Source organism: Heptranchias perlo, chromosome 9 (assembly GCF_035084215.1).
Source record: "Heptranchias perlo isolate sHepPer1 chromosome 9, sHepPer1.hap1, whole genome shotgun sequence".
Classification (NCBI taxonomy): Eukaryota; Metazoa; Chordata; class Chondrichthyes; order Hexanchiformes; family Hexanchidae; genus Heptranchias; species Heptranchias perlo.
In genome coordinates this window covers 1,392,200-1,410,964 of record NC_090333.1, presented here as the reverse complement: position 1 = coordinate 1,410,964, position 18,765 = coordinate 1,392,200, and the positions used below count along the sequence as shown (strand labels likewise).

The following is an 18,765-nucleotide window of genomic DNA, read 5'->3' as shown; positions in this document are numbered from 1 at the left end:
TACTACTCCCACCAGTGATTTCTTTCCCTTGCTATTTCTTACCTCCACCCAAATTGATTCGACATCTTGATCTTCAGAGCCAAGATCATTTCTCACTATTATACCAATTTCATCCTTTATTAACTGAGCTACCCCACCACCTTTACCTTTTTTCCGATCCTTCCGAAATGTTAAATAACCCTGAATATTTAGCTCCCAACCTTGGTCACCCTGCAACCACGTCTCTGTAATGGCCACGAGATCATACCCATTTGTTTCTATTTGTGCTGTCAATTCATCTATTTTATTATGAATGCTGCGCACATTCAGATAAAGAACCTTTAATTTTGTCTTTTTACCATTCTTTCCTACCCCGGCCCCATTTGCTAGTGCACTCTTATGTTTGTATGCTCTGTCCCTTCCTGACACACTCTGTTTATCATTACCCCCATCACTTTCCTGTACTACTTCCTTGTCTTTTCTCTTTATCAATCTAAACTTCGTCCCACCTGAGCCCTCCCCACCTCTATTTAGTTTAAAGCCTTCTCTACCGCCCTAGTTATTCGGTTTGCCAGAACACTGGTCCCAGCATTGTTCAGGTGAAGCCCGTCCCAATGGAACAGCTCCCTCTTTCCCCAGTACTGGTGCCAGTGCCCCATGAATCAAAACCCATTTCTCCCACACCAATCTTTGAGCCACGCATTCATCTCTCTGATCTGATTTGCCCTGTGCCAATTTGCTCGTGGCTCAGGTAATAATCCGGAGATTATCACCTTTGTGGTTCTGCTTTTTAATTTAGTCCCTAGCTGCTCAAGCTCCCTCAGCGGAACTCTCTGGTATCTACGTGGACCACGACAACTGGATCCTCCCCCTCCCATTCCAAGTTTCTCTCCAGTCCTGAGATGTCCTTAACCCTGGCACCGGGTAGGCAACACAGCCTTCGGGACTCTTGCTCTTGACTGCAGAGAACAGTGTCTATCACTCTAACTATACTGTCGCCTACTACAACCACATTCCTTTTTACTCCCCCAACTTGAATGGCCCCCTGAACCATGGTGCCGTGGCCAGTTTGCTCATCCTCCCTGCAGTCCCTGCACTGGTCGACAAGGGCTGCAAGAACCTCGTATCTATTGGACAAGTGCAGAGGCTGAGGCTCCTGCAGTGCTCCCTCCTGGATCCCCATACCTGCCTCATTCGCAGTCACACCCTCCTGTCCCTGACCACATGCCAATTCTACAGTACTCAGTCTAAGGGGCGTGACTGCCTCCTGGATCGAAGTATCCAGGTAACTTTCTCCTTCCCTGATGCCTCGCAATGTCTGCAGCTCGGACTCCAGCTCCTCAACTCGGAGCCGAAGTTAACTAGATTAATTTAAACACTAATACTGATCTAGTCAACTAGATTAATTTAAACTGTATACAAGTTCCTTGCTGGTAACTTGACCAATATAAATGCTTATGTGTATGACGCCATGGTATCCATTAAAAGACTCACATTTATATAGCGCCTTTCACAACTTCAAGACGTCCCAAAGCGCTTTACAGAAAATGAGGTACTTTATTTTGAAGTGTAGTCACTGTTGTAATGTAGGAAATGTGGCAGCCAAGATGCGGACAGCAAGATCCTTATTTCCCTTAGCAGAGAGGTCGATAAACAGACGGCACAGATTTAAAGGGCCCGATTTTACCAGGGGTGCGGGTTGGCAGCGGGTGGTCGGGCGGGCTCGAGGAAAACGCGCCGGCCAAATTGAATGCGTTGCGCACGCGATCGCGGGATGATTGATGTGATTAGCCGGCAGTTACGGGTTCCGCGCTTCTCAGCTGCGTGCCGGCGGCCTGCGCATGCGCATTGACGTCTGAGCGATGGTTGCGCTCTATTTAAAGGGGCAGTCCACCAAAGCCCCTCCAGCCACAAACTACACTCCATCAAGGATGGAGGAGCACAGGGGTAAGGCTGCTCCCCGTTTCACGGACCACGCCCTCCAGGTGCTGCTGGACGGGGTCCGCATGAGGAGGGAGACGCTGTTCCCCACGGATGGAAGGAGGTGCCCTGCCAGCGCCACCAAGAGGGCATGGGAGGAGGTGGCCGCGGAGGTCACAAGCAGGGGAAACACCACCCGCACTTGGATTCAGTGCCGCAAGAGATTCAATGACCTCACCAGGTCCGGAAAAGTGAGTACACTAACGCATTCTGCATCACTCCGTCTTCCACATCACCTCAAACACCTCACAACCCCATCTCCACTGACAGTACTGCGCTCCCGCACCAATCCTCACAGCCACCCAACTATCATCCTCACAGTGCCTGCACGTACCCACCGTCCCTGTCCCCACTCGACCACTACCACACACCCCAATGCCCATACAATGGGATGGCCATGTGGCACACGCATCCTCCCATCCATCTGGCACACGTTCAACCCAATCACACCAATGCTTGAAGCGTCTCACATTGTAATCATCACTCAATAACGTTTTTGTGTTTTGCCCTCACAGGAGAAGAGGGCCAGGAACGCACGCGATAGGGCATGCACCGGAGGGGGCCCGCCACACGAGATGGCCCTGACAGACGCCGAGGTCGAGGCACTGGAGATCAGCCGCACGCTGCATTGCCTGTCGATGGCGGATGGCGAGTCTGGTTCTGGCGAAACGGCCGGTAAGGGAAAGCTGGCACTCATCACTCATGATCGTGAATGATCGTAGCATCACATGGCATATGCCGCACCGCCACATTTGGTCACATGCCTGATATTTCCCTCTGTTCTCTTCCAGGACCGTCTGCGATCGACGTCTCGGTTGAGGGCGATTCCTCAGAGGACATGCCCGTCTCTGAGGGTGCATCGTCACACATGAGCCTTGCATCCACCAGCGCAGATACACACACCTCGGTGGGTCCCCCCCCTCAGCTAGTTGGGATTGCACATGGTGAGTCACCGCGCACACATGAGCATGAGCAGACCCTGGTGGCAGGGTCAGCCGCGGAGGGTCCGCGTCGGTGGGAGCACTCTTCTCCAGGCTTTGCTCAGCCGGACCCAGATGCTGAACCCAGGGGGCCACCTGTCAAAAGGAGAGTCGTCGAGGGGCACCAGAACATTGCTGAGGTACTGGGAGAGGTGCCACGCGCACTCTCCACAATCGCACGGAGGATGGAGGAGTCCAACTCCTGCATGAGGGGAATGGTGGCACAGGTGCAGGAGGGTATCGCCGAGATAGTGTCGCAGGGACGTGAAGGCATCTCTGAGATAGTGTCGCGGGTAGGTGTGGGAACGTCTGCGGTGGAGGACAGGCTAGCCTCCCTCGAGCGTCACGCACAGCTCACCAATGAGTCCATCCAGGCCCTCACAACGGCTGTTCGGATTCAGGGTGAACAACATTCTGCCGCCATCAACAGGTTGACAGATACATTGGAGGTGGCCTTGCAAGGTCTCACCCACGTCATCCAAACTGCCGTCCAGCAGGGTGGAAGGGGTGATGTGGGCCTTGGCCATGAGAGGGAAGATGGTGAACGGGGAAATGGAAGTGTGGACGCTACTCAAGGCGCCCCCAAGTCTCACCCGTTGCCCCCCTCTCAACCAGTGCCCGCAATAGTCCATCCTCTCCAGGTGGCCGAGTCTGCCCCTGCACAGGTGCAGGAGGAGCAGTCTGTGGAGGTGCCCTCACGGGCACCGAAACCCAGGGGGCGTCGGCCCAAAGCATCTACCCGGTCAGGGCACGAACAGGAGCAACCTGCCACCACCTCTGCTGGAGCCACAGGGGTAGCACCACGTAGGGGGTCCCGAAAACGAACGCCTAAAGTTCCGTGAGCACACAGGGATTGCAACAGGGTGTTTGTCGTTTTTTTTTAATTTTCTACTCTTTGAATGTCACCACAAAATAAACTCACTTTTTCTCACCAATGCTGCCACCTCTTGTCCATAATTCTGCGGCTTGTGCAATATGTCCCTTCCCTGCGCCTCATCATGACGACGACCACCCCGTCCCACCCATTGAGCATAATCCAGTGGGTGCAGGTGTACAGGCACCACTCTTCTGTGGAGGGAGCCTGTATGGACCCTCGTCTGTGCACGTTATGACATGTGAACGCCTCACACAGTGTGATGTTAGGAGAACCGTTGGCATATGAGTGCCTCCCTGGCCTGACGAGCACGCAGGTGAGCCGGTGTTCGGCGCATGGGTCGTTCCTCCTCCTCTCCCTCTTCCTCCTCCTCCTCTTCCTCCTCCACCTCCTCCTCATTGTCGTCCTCAATGTGGGTGGCGGGTGTGCATGGGGCCTCCTCCAGCGGCACCCCTCTCTGTAGTGCCATGTTATGCAGGGCACAGCAGACAACTATAATTCGTCCCACTCTGAATGGCGTGTATTGGAGCGCTCCCCCGGAACGATCAAGGCACCTGAAGCGCATCTTGAGCAGCCCTATAGCCTGCTCAATTGTAGACCTGGTAGCAATGTGGCTGTCATTATACCGACGCTGTGGCTCGGTAATGGGGTTCCTCAGAGGTGTCATAAGCCACGTGTGCAGGGGATATCCCTTGTCGCCGAGGAGCCAGCCGTTGCCGGCGTTGGGTGCGTGGAAGAGGGGCGGGACGGTGGACTCCCTGAGGACGAAGGCATCGTGGCAGCTGCCAGGGTATCTGGCGCACACGTGTAGGAATCTCTGGCGGTGGTCACAAATGAGCTGGGCGTTCATGGAGTGATACCCTTTCCTGTTGATAAACAGCCCTGGCTCATGTGGAGGTGCCCGTATTGCTATGTGGGTGCAATCGATTACACCCTGCACCCGTGGGAAGCCAGCCACAGCATGGAATCCAACCGCCCTCTCCGTCTGGCTGCGCTCATCCATGGCGAAGTTGATAAAGGTCGAGGCCCTGCGGAACAACCCATCGGTGACCTGCCTTATGCACTTGTGTGCAGACGACTGACAGACCCCGGTGATGTCCCCCGTGGCACCCTGGAAGGATCCGGAGGCGAAGAAGTTGAGGGCAGTGGTGACTTTGACGGCGACGGGTAAGAAGATGCTGCTTGGTCCATCCGGGAGCAGCTCGTCATTGAGGAGGCTGCAGATGTCGGCGACTACCTGGCGAGTGACTCTGAGCCTCCGTATGCACTGCTGCTCAGAGAGGTCCATGAAGCTGAGCCTCGGTCTGTAGACCCTGTGCGGAGGGTAGTGCCTCCTGCGACGCATCTCTCTCTGCGGATGCCCTCCATCCTGCTGTGCAGGTGGATGTGCCGCAGCACCGTGTTGTGGGGATGCATGTCTCTGAGGCGGACGGCGTGGACTGCGAGGCTGCTGAGGCTGGTCATCCTGTTCGTCCTCCGAGGATGTCAACGCAGCACCCATCTGGCAGGTTTAGGTTTGCGGGGTTGTGCACGCTAGAAAAGTGTGTCCTCGCACAGGGGTTGGACTTCCACGCCGGTGAATCTTCTTGCTTGGAGGAGGGTGGTGGAGGGCAGGCGTTGCCCAATGTTACGGAGTGTCCTCCTGCGTTGGTGAAGGCTCTCCCCCCCCCCACCTGTGGAATGCACCTTGGCAGCTGCCACAGGCTGCTGGCTGCAACACGTCCGTTGAGAGTGTGAGTGTTTCCCCCAGTATGGGAAACAGTCTCATTTCACTGTAAAATCCGACACCTGTTAAATAAACAGCTCAATCAGGTCATTTAATGACCTGAAATACCAAGATAAATACACTCAAGTGGAACCCCGCTGGCTTTAATTGCCTGCGGGATTCCCACCAGCGGGGCCAACGCACGCACCCCCGCACGTCATCGCGCAACCAGGAAGTGGGCGGGATCGAGGCGCGATCCGGTCCCGCTCCTCGAAACCGGGATTTTAGAGGCCCCCCCGCCGAGAACGCACCCGGAACCGGGTGCTAAAATCGGGCCCAAAGTGATTGGTAGAAGGATTAGAGGGGAGCTGAGGAAAAATGTTTTCACCCAGAGAGTGGTGGGGGTCTGGAACACACGGCCTAAAAGGGTGGTAGAGGCAGAAACCCTCAATTCATTTAAAAAGTACCTGAATTGCCATAACCTACATGGCAACGGACCAAGTGCTGGAAAGTGAGATTAGGCTGGGTGGCTCATTTTCTGCCGGCGCGGACACCATGGGCCGAATGGCCTCCTTCCATGCCGTAAATTTTCTATGATTCTAAGATCCCATAAACAGCAATGAGATAATGACCAGATCATCTGTTTTTTAGTTATGTTGGTTGAGGGATAAATATTGGCTAGAACTCCCCTGCTCTTCTTCGAAATAGCACTTTGGGACCTTTTACATCCACCTGAGAGGACAGATGGGGCCTCGGTTTAATGTCTCATCTAAAAGACGGCATCTCCAATAATGCAGCACTCCCTCAGTACTGCGTTGGGAGTGTCGGCGTGGATTTTGTGCTCAAGTCTCTGCAGTAGGGACTCAAACCCACGACCTTCTGACTCAGTGGCAACAGTGCTACCGAATGAGCCGCAACTGACACCCTTTCACTGTTTTTCATTCTTAGCTTATGATCTGTGTCCTAATGACACATTTTATGAGAAAATACCGGCTTTCCTAAAAGAACAAAAGTTGCTTTATGAATATTCCTATTCTCCTTACAGATAAGTCATGTGGTAAATCTCCCGCAGAGACTCTTGGCACCGTTCATTCATTTTAATTAAGTCGGTGGTAGTGAAGTTGTAAGTGTTCTTCATCACGGTGACCTGGAAAGGAATGCACAAGTTATAATAGAAGCTTTCAGTGGGTGTCAGAAGCAAGTCAGGCCAGGGTGCCCACCTCACAGACATTGCAGGAGGCAAGGGGGCGCTTATAAAAAGCTGAGCAGCCTTGTGTGTATTGGCCCGTTGCTGTTGAATGTCTAGACCCTGCCTGCTCAATAGACGTGTTACATAGAGCCTTACAGCACAAAAACAGGTCATTCGACCCAACTGGTCGATGCTGGCGTTTATGCTCCACAGGTGTGTGGCTACACACATACATCCTGAATGTGTACCCTATGACTTTAAGCTTACTTGTCACTTTGCCTGCTGAGCTCCCCTGACTTAGTGTGAAATTACTAATTTCGTTGAGGGCGTATGTGAACAGCCGATGGAAAAAAAGATGAAAAAAAGAGCTGTTTCCTTGGCTGGAGATTCTGGAAGTAGGGGGCACAGTCTCAGGATAAGGAGTGAGATGAGGAGGAATTTCTTCACTCAGAGGGTTGTGAATCTTTGGAATTCTCTACCCCAGAGGGCTATGGATGCTCAGTCGTTGAATATATTCAAGACTGAGATTGATAGATTTTTGGATTCTAAGGGAATCAAGCGATATGGGGATCGGGCGGGAAAGTGGATTTGAGGTCAAAGATCAGCCGTGATCTTATGAATGGTGGAGCAGGCTCGAGGGGCCGTATGGCCTACTCCTATTCCTATTTCTTATGTTCTTATGCTAGGGAGCTTATCAACTGCTATGGATAAAGAAGCCCGACACTTCACCTATGTGTTGATCTATCCCTGATAACGCGACTGCAGGCTGAGGTGCATCATGTGCTGCTCTCCCCCCCCGTCTTGGCCCAAAGCACTTAGTGTCCCCCAGCTGGACACTCGGCTCAATAGGGTCGATGAATAACGGGCGTTGAAGGAAAGATGTTTTCTTTTCCTCTGGCAGGTTTCCTAGAAAGGTACCTCTTAGATACTTTTAAGAGGAATGGTATCCCTGTAACCTCCTCCAGCCCGGCGACCCACCGAGAACTCTGCGATCCTCCAATTCTGGCCTCTTGCGCATCCTCGATTTCCTTCGCCCTACCATTGGTGGCCGTGCCTTCAGCTGCTTAGGCCATAAGACTTGGAATTCCCTCCAGAAACCTCTCTCTCCTCCTTAAAACATACCTCTATGGCCAAGCTTTTGGTCACCTGTCCTAATATCTCTTTATGTGGTTAGGTGTCAAATTTTGCCATTGTCTTCGGTTCCCGCCACAAACTCCGTTCCCTAGCCACCGACTCCATCCCTCTCTACGGCCACTGTCTGAGGCTGAACCAGACTGTTCGCAACCATGGCGTCCTATTTGACCCTAAGATGAGCTTCTGACCACATATCCGCTCCATCACCAAGACCCCCTACTTCCACCTCGGTAACACTACCCGTGACTCAGCTCATCTACTGCTGAAAACCTCATCCATGCCTTTGTTATCTCTAGATTTGACTATTCCAATGCTCTCCTGGCCGGCTTCCCATCTTCCACCCTCCATGAACTTGAGCTCATCCAAAACTCTGCTACCCGTATCCTAACTCGCACCAAGTCCCATTCACCCATCGCCCCTGTGCTCACTGACCTACATTGTTTGCTCCTGGTCTATTTCATCTTTGAGTAAAGATTCCATTATCTTTCCTACCACCGACATTAAGCTAATTGGTCTATAGTTCCCTGGATTTGTTCTTTCTCCCTTTTTAAATATAGGAATCACATTAGCTGTCCACCAGTCAGTCCTCTGGCACTATTCCCTTTTCTAATGAATTTTTATATACATGTAATAGTGCCTCTGCTAGCTCTTCCCTAACTTCTTTTAATATGCGCAGATGCAATCCATCCAGACCAGGGGTTTTATCCTCTCTAAGTTTGATTAGTTTATCAATTATCTCCTCCCTTTCTATCTTAAATATCTTTATTTTTTTGATCTCTTCTTCTAATGTCATGCCCACCTTATTAGTCTCCCTTGTAAATACTGAGGCAAAGTAACTATTCAGTATTTCAGTCATTTCGCTGTGAGTTTATCGTGTATATACCTTAGAGGCCCTATCCATATCCTGATTTTTCTTTTGTTATTTAAGTGTCTGTAGAATACTTTACTATTTCCTTGATAATTTAACTTCATAATTCCTCTTCACTTTCCTAATTGTTTTTTTTTTACTTCTTTCCTAACCTATTCATATTCACTTTTGTCATCCTCTCCTTTATTGTCTATGTACTTAAAGTGTGCCTTTATCTTTAGTTTCAATTTTACCCGTATTTCTTTATTCATCCATAGTATTTCATTATTGGCTAGTTTGTTCTTGTTTTTTAGAGGAATCTATTTTTCCTGAGCTCTATTGATCACCATTTTAAATAGTTCCCACTGCTGTTAGAATCATAGAATGGTTACCGCACAGAAGGAGGCCATTCGGCCCACTGAGCACATGGTGGCTCTTTGTAAGAGCAATCCAGTTAGTCCTGTTCCCCCTGCTCTTTCCCTGTAGCCCTGCAATTTTTTTCCCTTCAAGTACTTATCCAATTACTTTTGAAAGCCAATCTGCTTCCACCACCCTTTTAGGTCACCATTCCAGATCATAACTACTTGCTGCGCAAGAAAGATTTTCCTCATGTCGCCTTTGGTTCTTTTGCCAATTACCTTAAATCTGTGTCCTCTGGTTCTCAACCCTTCCGCCAACGGCAACAGTTTCTCTTTATTTACTTTATCTAAGCCCTTCATGATTTTGAACACTTCTATCTCTCAACCTTCTCTGCTCTAAGGGGCACAACCCCAGCTTCTCCAGTCTATCCATGTAACTGAAGTCCCTCATCCCTGGAACCATTCTAGTAAATCTTTTCTGCACCCTCTCTAAGGCCTTCACATCCTTCCTAAAGTGCGGTGCCCAGAATTGGACACAATACTCCAGTTCTATCTCTTTGTCTGTCAAATTTTTTTTCCGAGTTTATCTTCCTTAGTTCCATTCTCATCCCCTCAAAATTAGCTTTCTTCCAGTTTATTACTGTGGTCTTTGGCTTACTTATGTCTTTCTCAATTATTATTTTAAATCTTATTATGTTAAGATCGCTACTGCCTAGATGTTCCCCCATGCTTACTTCTCTTGTCTGCTCTGGTTCATTTTCCATTACTAGATCCAGCAGTGGGCTTCTCAAATACTGGGTAAGAAAGGAGTCATGTACACACTGTAAAAACTCCATTCCCTTTTCCCTACCTCTTCTTGCCTGTTTATTTGGGGATAGTTGAAATCTCCCATAATTATTATTCGATGTTTTTTATTCATTTCATAGATTTGGCTACATATTTCATCCTCCACTTCCCTTCCACTACTAGGTGGTCTATAGAATATACCTATTAACCTGATCGATCCCTTCGTATCCTTTGTCTCAATTCATATGGATGCTGTTTCTATCTTAATATCACTTATGTCTCTTTTTTCTATTGCGATTGTATCGTCTCTAATTAGTACAGCTACTCCACCCCACTTCTTCCTTCCCTATCCTTTCTAAATACGTTATATCCTGCAATATTTAACTGCCAGTCCTGTTCTTTATGTAACCCTGTTTCAGTTATCCCTACTACATCTGGCTCCGCGCTATGAATTATTGCCTCCAGTTCCCCCATTTTGTTTTGGATGCTGTGCACATTGCTGTACAGGCAATGTAATTTGTTTTTAATAATTGTTTCCCTTACTTTATTTTTAAGTCATTTTGTACTTATGTTCGAAAAATGTATTTGTTCCCTGACCGTATGTTAGCCTTATTCCTTACCTTGGTCTGACCTTTACTCTCATCTACTTCCTTTATCTTCAGACTTATTTTCACCAGATCCCTCCCCCCGTCCTACTTGTTTAAAGTCCTATCCACAGCCATATTTCTGCCAAATTTTCCAATTACAACTATATAGGAAATTCCATCTCCCCCCAAAAAAACTTTTTCTGATTACAATTTAATACTTAAAATATTCTGCCAAGCACACAGAACTGTCAGAAGCTTCAGTAAGTCACGTACCTTCATGAACTCAGATGGTAGCTGTCCATTAGGGAATGAAGCTCCCTCACAACTCAGCTGAATGAAGAATCCTCGGGTGGTACTGAAGCTAGTTTTCAGAGGCAGGTTGTATTTTTCTCCCAGCTGTGTTATCATTCCTACTCAATTTAACATGAAATAGTGAAAAAACTTATTTATCCTGCAGAATTTACTAAGGTATCATTTACAGATTCATGAAACCAAATTGGATGCGTTTAGCTTAGCTTAACATTGATTGCAAAACTATTTCTTGTCTAAAGGAGATGGTAAAATGTTCAAAGAGATCAATTATGATTTGATCTGTGCTCTTTGCATCAAACTGTCATTTAGTTTTTTACTCAGAAAGTGATGAGAATGTGGAACTTGCTACCATATGGGAGCAGTTGAGGTGAATGGCACAGATGTATTTAAGGGGAAGCGAGATAAGCACGAGGGAGAAAGGAATCGAAGAATATGCTGATAGTGTTAGATGAAGAAGGGTGGGAGGAAGCCCGTGTTGGAGCATAAACCAGTTGTGCTGTTTCGGTGCTGTAATTTCAATGTAATTCTTTGCAATTTATTTCTACCTCATCTAACCTAGCATTGCACTCAAGGGAGTTTTGCAAAGCAAGCACAAACATGTTCAAAACTCTGGCATTTAGCCAAGTACTATCCTAGAAACATGTTGAATTTCCATTTGAAAAGTGCTAACAAGTCCAATAGGGGTTTGTGAAGCACCTTTACTGACGCAACACAATTCTCACAGGACTTAGTTAGCACTTTTCAAATGGAAAGTGTTTATAAGACCACTGGCGTTCGTAAGACCAGAATGCTGATGTCTGGGGACTAAAGTTGCAGTTCTCCACAACTACATTTTCAAGGCATATAGGTTGGACCCAAAGATACTTTTTTTCAAAACCTGAATCACTTTTTAGTAATTAGCAGATTTACACTATTCTCATTTCCCCCTCTTCCAAGACCTCTGCAGGGCATACACCACAGCCTGGTTGTGAGGATGGGGCTGAAGACCTTCTCTCAGACTTAACCAGACTGTTCGCAACCTTGGCGTCCTATTTGGCTTTGGGCTGAGCTTCTGATCCCATATCCGCTCCATCACAAAGAGCACTTACTTCCAGCTCCATAATATCACCCGTCTCCGCTCCTGCCTCAGCCCATATGCTGATGAAACTCTCATCTATGCTTTTCTTACCTCCAGACTCAACTATTCCAATGATCTCCTGGCCGGCCTTCCATCCTCCACCCTCCATAAACTTGAGCTCATTGAAAACTCTGCAACTCGCATCCTAACTCACACTAAGTCCCATTCACCCATCACCCCTGTGCTTGCTGACCTACATTGGCTCCCCGGTCTGGCAACACCTCAATTTTAAAATTCCCCTCATGTTCAAATCCTTCCATGGCCTCACCCCTCCCTATCTCTGTAACCTCCTCCAGCCCTACAACCCTCTGAGATTTCTGCTTTCTTCCAATTCTGGCCTCTTACACATCTCTCACTCCCTTCGCCCCACCATCGGCAGCTGTGCCTTCAGCAATCTAAGCCATAAGCTCTGGAATTCTCTCCCTAAACCTCTCGTCTCTCTACCTTTCCTCCTTTAAGACCCGCCTTAAAACCCACCCCTTTGGCCAAGCTTTTAGTCACCTCTCCTTCTTCGGCACAGTCTCAATTTTTGTTTGATTACATCCCTGTGAAGTACCTTGGGACGTTTTCTTACTTTAAAGCAAGTTGTTGTTGTCATATAGTGCCTTTCACGATCTTAGCATGTCCCAAAGTACTTCACAGCCAATGAGTGGTACTTTGCTACCACTGAGCCAAGGCAGGCACAAAGAGTGAGTTACTATTATTAAGTTAACAAGGCAAACTTGTGTATGAACTGTTTCATCTTCATTTAACAGATACAAAAGATGTTACGATACAGAAACAGTACCTGCTACATCATCTACAATCTCTGCGTATGTGCGCCGAGCAATGTCAAGGAATTCATTGATATTTGGTCTGACAGCATAGCATTTCTGCGTCCTCATGTTTAAGCAGCCTTTAATGTACCTGGTATCATCATTGATGACAGTTTTGATTTTCTCCAGAATGAGGTTGAACCTATAATTTTCACAGTGCAAAAATAACAGGTGCAATGAATTATTCAAGTCATGCATTTTTAAAGGAAGATACATTAACTAAAGTAAGCTGTAAACAAAAACAGCTCATCCCTCACTGAACTTTACGAACTTGGACAAAATATGCTATACATAAACTCTATAATTCACCGGTTAGGCCTCAGCTGGAGTATTGTGTCCAATTCTGGGCACCACACTTCAGGAAGGATGTCTTGGCCTTGGAAAGGGTGCAGAGGAGATTACCAGAATGGTACCAGGGATGAAAGACTTCAGTTATGTGGAGAGACTGGAGAAGCTGGGGTTGTTTTCCTTAGAGCAGAGAAGGTTAAAGGAAAGATTTAATAGAGGCATTCAAACTTATCAAGGGTTCTGATAAAGTTAAATAAGGAGAAACTGTTTCCACTGGCAGAAGGATCAGTAACGAAAGGACACAGATTTAAGATAATTGGCAAAAGAGCCAGAGGTGAGATGAGGAGAAATTTTTTTACGCAGCGAGTTGTTGTGATCCGGAATGCACTGCCTGAAAGTGTATTGGAAGCAGATTCAATAGTAACTTTTGAAAGGGAATTGGATAAATACTTGAAGGGGAGAAAATTTGCAGGGCTATGGGGAAAGAGCAGGGGAGTGGGACTAATTAGATAGCTCTTTCAAAGAGCCGCCACAGGCACGATGGGCCAAATGGCCTCCTTCTGTGCTGTATGATTCTATGCTATCTGGTTCAGTCAGATGTACTAATTAGACCCAACTTGTTCATGGAGTTTTTACAGAACGATGTACAATTGAAGCAAGGTAAATCACTGCTACACGGCCAAAGTACCAAGTCCCGCTGCGTTCGCTGTACTGTTGGTTACCTGCTGTCTTCAAGCGAACTGCGATAAGCCTTCAGTAACGGTGTCTTGCAGCTTTTCAAAGTTCCCTGTAGAACAAAAGCGCCGATCTTGAATACATTTCACCAGTTTTCAGAAAATTAATCTTTTGCGTTCTCTTAAAAAAAGTTCGATTTCAACGAAAAGCAATTTTTAATCCTGATTTTGAATCTTCCCCTTGTTCACAACACCAGCTGTGTCCTTGCTATGAAGTTACCCACTTCCCAAGCCCATGCTGCTCTATATCGGTGCGAGAGTGTTTGATGTGCATGGCATTTTCCCTTTGCTCCCAACGGGGATTGCTCCCCGCTCTGCTCACTGCCTCTCCCCGCTGTTTAAAATGTTAAAAGGATTTAATAGGGTAGATACAGAGAAACAATTTACTCTGACGGGGGAATCAAGATCAAGGGGGCATCATCTTAAAATCAGAGCTAGGCTGTTCAGGAACGAAATCGGGAGGCACTTTTTCACACAAATTTAGTACTCTCTCCCCCAAAAGACTGTGGATAATGGGTCAAAATACTTCATTGGCTGTGAAGCATTTAGGGACATCCTGAGGTCGTGAAAGGCGCTATATAAATGGAAGTTCTTTTTTTCTTTTACGAAGAGCTAGTTTAGGACAAAGGTCGGGAAGTATTTCTTTGTAACAGAGGGTAATGGATTACCAGGAAAGGTGCATGAGGACTGGGACACTTGACTCATTTAAAAGAAAGCTGGGTGCTGTAATGGGAAGATGGTAGGGTTGGTATTTTGGATGGACTATAAATAGTGTAAGGAAGCAGGATGGATGGTAGAACTACATTTTAGAAAGCAGCTTGGAGCAAACATGGGGTTAATAAGTTTCGGGTGAAGCAACATTAAGCTAGAATAAGTTTTGCGTGATACAATATTAAACTAGAATAAGTTTTGCGTGATACTGAAGGTGGAGCATGTTTCGGGTGATGCAACAGTAAACTAAAACCGGTTTGATCTCATTCTGTGACCTGTTGACCATTTGATCACAGCTTGAGGACTATTGATCGAGGGAAGTAAGGATGGGTGAGATTACAATCTTTACTCAATCCAAAGGCAAGTTTGCATATTAATTAAGTGGGGTTTGAATGCAAAGTAAAGTGAACGATACAAGGAAGAGGTGATAGTGGAGTCGCTGAACCTGGATCACAGGGTGAACAAACGACACGGCAGGAAGGGAGACAGAATAGAAAGTGGGAGAAAAGGGAGAACTCATGGTAAGAGAATCGAAGAAAGAACACCAGGAAGAGGTAGGGTTTACGTCTCTACCCAGAGGAGTGGGTTTGCTTATTCCTCTATACTACTGCTAAAGTGATTGTATTTGCTTCATATCAATTTATTATTGTAGCGATTGTTTAAATTGCACTAGTTTCACGTACACACTTGTCAAACACCATACCTGAAGCGGTTCCACCAACTCCAATGTGTGTTTCAGGTAAATTAAATTTGTGATCTTGGATTCAGCTGCCTGTACCTGTTAAATAAACACAAGAAGTCCTGTAATCGTTGGTCACTTAGAAACAATTAGAATGAACTAAGAATATCTTGTTTAAATGAAAACAAAATACTATCAAATATGCCTGTGCGATTTCCCAATCTTGACAATAAAAAGAAAGAAAAAGCTAACATTCCAGCCTCTAAGGGGCAGCGCGCCAGGTCTCCATAATAAAAACCTTTACGGTCTGTATGCATGATAATCATTATTGAAATGATACATATTTAGTAAGAATAAAAATCTCAAATAGCTGAATATAGGGAACGTACGGTGTCTTGCTTTGGAATCTGCACCAGGACAGACAGGAGCTGGTCAGTATCCAAGAACCGCGAAATTACTGCAAAAAAACACAAGGATACAGCTTATATATAATGATGACAATATATTTAACAATACAAAGCATTATTGGAACATAATCACGTCAACAAGTCACATAAAGCTCGCAAATTAATATCGGGAGAGCACAGTCTCAATGTAAACAACTTCAATCCCAAAGGAGGAAAGCACTGTCCGTGAAATATTTTACCTAGAATTTAAAATTCTTATCCTTGTGTTCAAATCCCTCCATGGCCTCGCCCCTCCCTATGTCTGTAACCTCCTTCAGCTCCACGACCCTCCGAGATCTCTGTTCTTTCTCCAATTCTGGCCTCTTTCGCATCCCCCACTTCCTTCGCCCCACCATTGGCAATCGTGCCTTCAGCTGCCTAGGCCCCAGGCTCTGGAATCCTCACCGCCTCTCTACCTCTTTCTCCTCCTTTAAAATGCTCCTTAAAACCTACCTCTTTGGCCAAGTTTTTGGTCACCTGTCCTAATATCTGTGTCTTTGGTTCGATGTCAATTCTTTTGCCTGATTACGCTCCCGCGAAGCGCCTTGGGCCGTTGTACTACCTTAAAGGTGCTATGTAAATATAAGTTGCTGTTGTCAGCATCAAGCACTTCCAGGTCAGGTTTAGCATGGTTCGATGCAGACATGCTCTACTCTGCCCCATCAATGCACTTCAACTACAGGCTCAGACAAGCACCCCTGTTGTACCGGCGAAACATTATATTTCCATTTCCCATTCCAGTGATCCCGTGACCTCTTGAATACGACTGCCAATTACAGCCAGTTTTCTGCTGTGGACTCATGTCTGTGAGAAACTGGCTCGAGAAAGGCCCGAGTTCATTTCATTATAAGGCTCTTACTGCCAGCAAACAAGAGGAGACTTTCAGCCCCCCTACATGGGGCTGGATTGGAGCCCAGGTACCAACAGTGAAATGTCAGCATCTAACCCACTCCACCCCCCCAGCGTTCCAGAAAACACACAGAACATTTGTCACTGTTACAGGTTTGTGCCAAGTTCTTTGTTGCTTCAATCTGCTTGTTATTTTCTGGGAAAATCAGGTATATTGAAATAATAAGGGTCCATCTTCAGAAAACCTAACTTTAGCAACTGAATGAAAGCACAAAAGATCTTGAGAATTACACAGAATTTCATACCATGTACAGCACAGAAACAGGCCATTTAGTCCAACTGGTCCATGCCGGTGTTTATGCTCCACACGAGCCTCCTCCCTCCCGACTTCATCTAACCCGAGCAGCATAACCTTCTATTCCTTTCTCCAACATGTCTTTATCTGGCTTCCCCCTGAAATGCATCTATGCTATTCGCCTAAACTACTCCATATGGTAGTGAGTTCTACATTCTCACCACTACAAAATTTCTTCACCCAGAGGGCTGTAGATGGTCATTCGTTGCGTATATTCAAGACTGAGATCAATAGATTTTTGAACTCTAAGGGAATCAAGGGATATGGGGATAGGGCGGGAAAGTGGAGTTGAGGTAGAAGATCAGCCATGATCTTATTGAATGGCAGAGCAGACTCAAGAGGCCATATGCCCTACTCCTGCTCCTATTTCTTAGGTTCTTATGTTCAAACATTTCAACTTCTAATATTTCTATTACTGTAGGACAGCACTGCAACTAAGGTGTCAGCTATGGGTCAGTGGGAGCACTCTTGTCTCTGAGTCAGAAGGTTGTGGGTTTAAACCCCACTCCAGAGACTTGAGCACAAAATCTAGGCTGACGCTCCAGTGTAGTACCGAGGGAGCACTGTACTGTCGGAGGTGCTGTCTTTTGGAGGAGACGTTAAACCAAGGCCCTGTCTGCCCTTTTGTGGATTGTAAAAGATCCCAAGGCACTATTTTGAAGAAGAGATTGGGTGTCCTAGCCAGTATTTATCTCTCAACCAACATCCGTTTATTAACACATTATCACATTGCTGTTTGTGGGAACTTGGTGTGTGCAGATTGGCTGCCACGTTTTCTACACTACAACAGGCCCTACACTTCAAAAGTATTTAATTGGCTGTATAGCGCTTTGGGAGATCCTGAGGTCGTGAAAGGTGCTGTATAAATGCAAGTTCTTTCTTTTTTTTGATGTGTTCACTTCTTGACCAAGCCACTAGAGGGCAGGTTGACCAACCGTACAGTATATGGGACTCAGATGAAAAGTCCAATAGGGCATTTATAATCAGGGGCCATAAATATTAGATAGTCACCAATAAATGCAAAAGGGAATTCAGGAGAAACTTCTTTGCTGAGAATGGTTAGAATGCGGAACTCACTATCACATGGAGTGGTTGAGGCGAATAGCATAGATGCATTTAAGGGGAAGCTAGATAAGTACTTGAGGGAGATAGGAATAGAAGGCCATGCTGATAGGGTTAGATGAAGTAGGGAGGGGGGAGGCTCATGTGGAGCATAAACACCGGTACAGACCAGTTGGACCAAATGGCCTGTTACTGTGCTGTTAATTTTATGTAATTCTATGAATTATTTTCAGACTAGGTCAGACTCTGACTGTGGCGAGAGGCACTGTTTGTCCATCTAAAGGTGGAGGTACCAATAACTGACCTGACTGAAGGCTGAAGAAAAGATCCTCGTCCTCAAGTAATTCTTGGACGCAGTCCAACCTCGTGTTAATGGTCTCCACGTCGACCAGGGGCTCTAAGATATTCGAGCGAAGTCTGCGACTCCCTCCGGCGGTCTTCGTGTAATTCAGGACCCCGTACAGAGTGTGATTATTTCTGCAAAAACAAAGCCATTTTACTTTGGAAAGAAACAAGTCACGACTCAATGATTGGCACCCCATCCACCATCCTAAACATTCACTCCCTTCACCACCTGCGCACCGTGGCTGCAGTGTGTACCATCCACAGGATGCACTGCAGCAACTCGTTAAGGCTTCTTCGACTGTACGTCCCAAACCTGCGACCTCTACCACCTAGAAGGACAAGGGCAGCAGGCACATGGGAACAACACCACCTGCACGTTCCCCTCCAAGTCACACACCATCCTGACTTGGAAATATATCGCCGTTCCTTCATCGTCACTGGGTCAAAATCCTGGAACTCCCTTCCTAACAGCACTGTGGGAGAACCTTCACCACACGGACTGCAGCGGTTCAAGAAGGCAGCTCACCAGCACCTTCTCAAGGGCAATTAGGGATGGGCAATAAATGCTGGCCTCGCCAGCGACACCCACATCCCATGAACGAATAAAAAAAAAACGAAGCATGTGTTAGGAA

General features: G+C 46.9%; 1 protein-coding gene across 1 annotated transcript in view; it reads right to left on the bottom strand.

Annotated features, from left to right (window-relative positions):
- Nucleotides 1-18,765, bottom strand: part of msh4 (mutS homolog 4) — a 69,361-nt gene that overhangs the window by 21,767 nt on the left and 28,829 nt on the right. The window contains exons 12-18 of the mRNA XM_067990848.1: nucleotides 18,093-18,265; nucleotides 15,466-15,533; nucleotides 15,101-15,175; nucleotides 13,675-13,739; nucleotides 12,637-12,806; nucleotides 10,694-10,830; nucleotides 6,562-6,665 (exon numbers count right to left, since the gene is read on the bottom strand). Of these exons, the coding sequence (XP_067846949.1) occupies nucleotides 6,562-6,665; nucleotides 10,694-10,830; nucleotides 12,637-12,806; nucleotides 13,675-13,739; nucleotides 15,101-15,175; nucleotides 15,466-15,533; nucleotides 18,093-18,265 (792 nt within the window). The remainder of the gene's footprint in view (nucleotides 1-6,561; nucleotides 6,666-10,693; nucleotides 10,831-12,636; nucleotides 12,807-13,674; nucleotides 13,740-15,100; nucleotides 15,176-15,465; nucleotides 15,534-18,092; nucleotides 18,266-18,765) is intronic.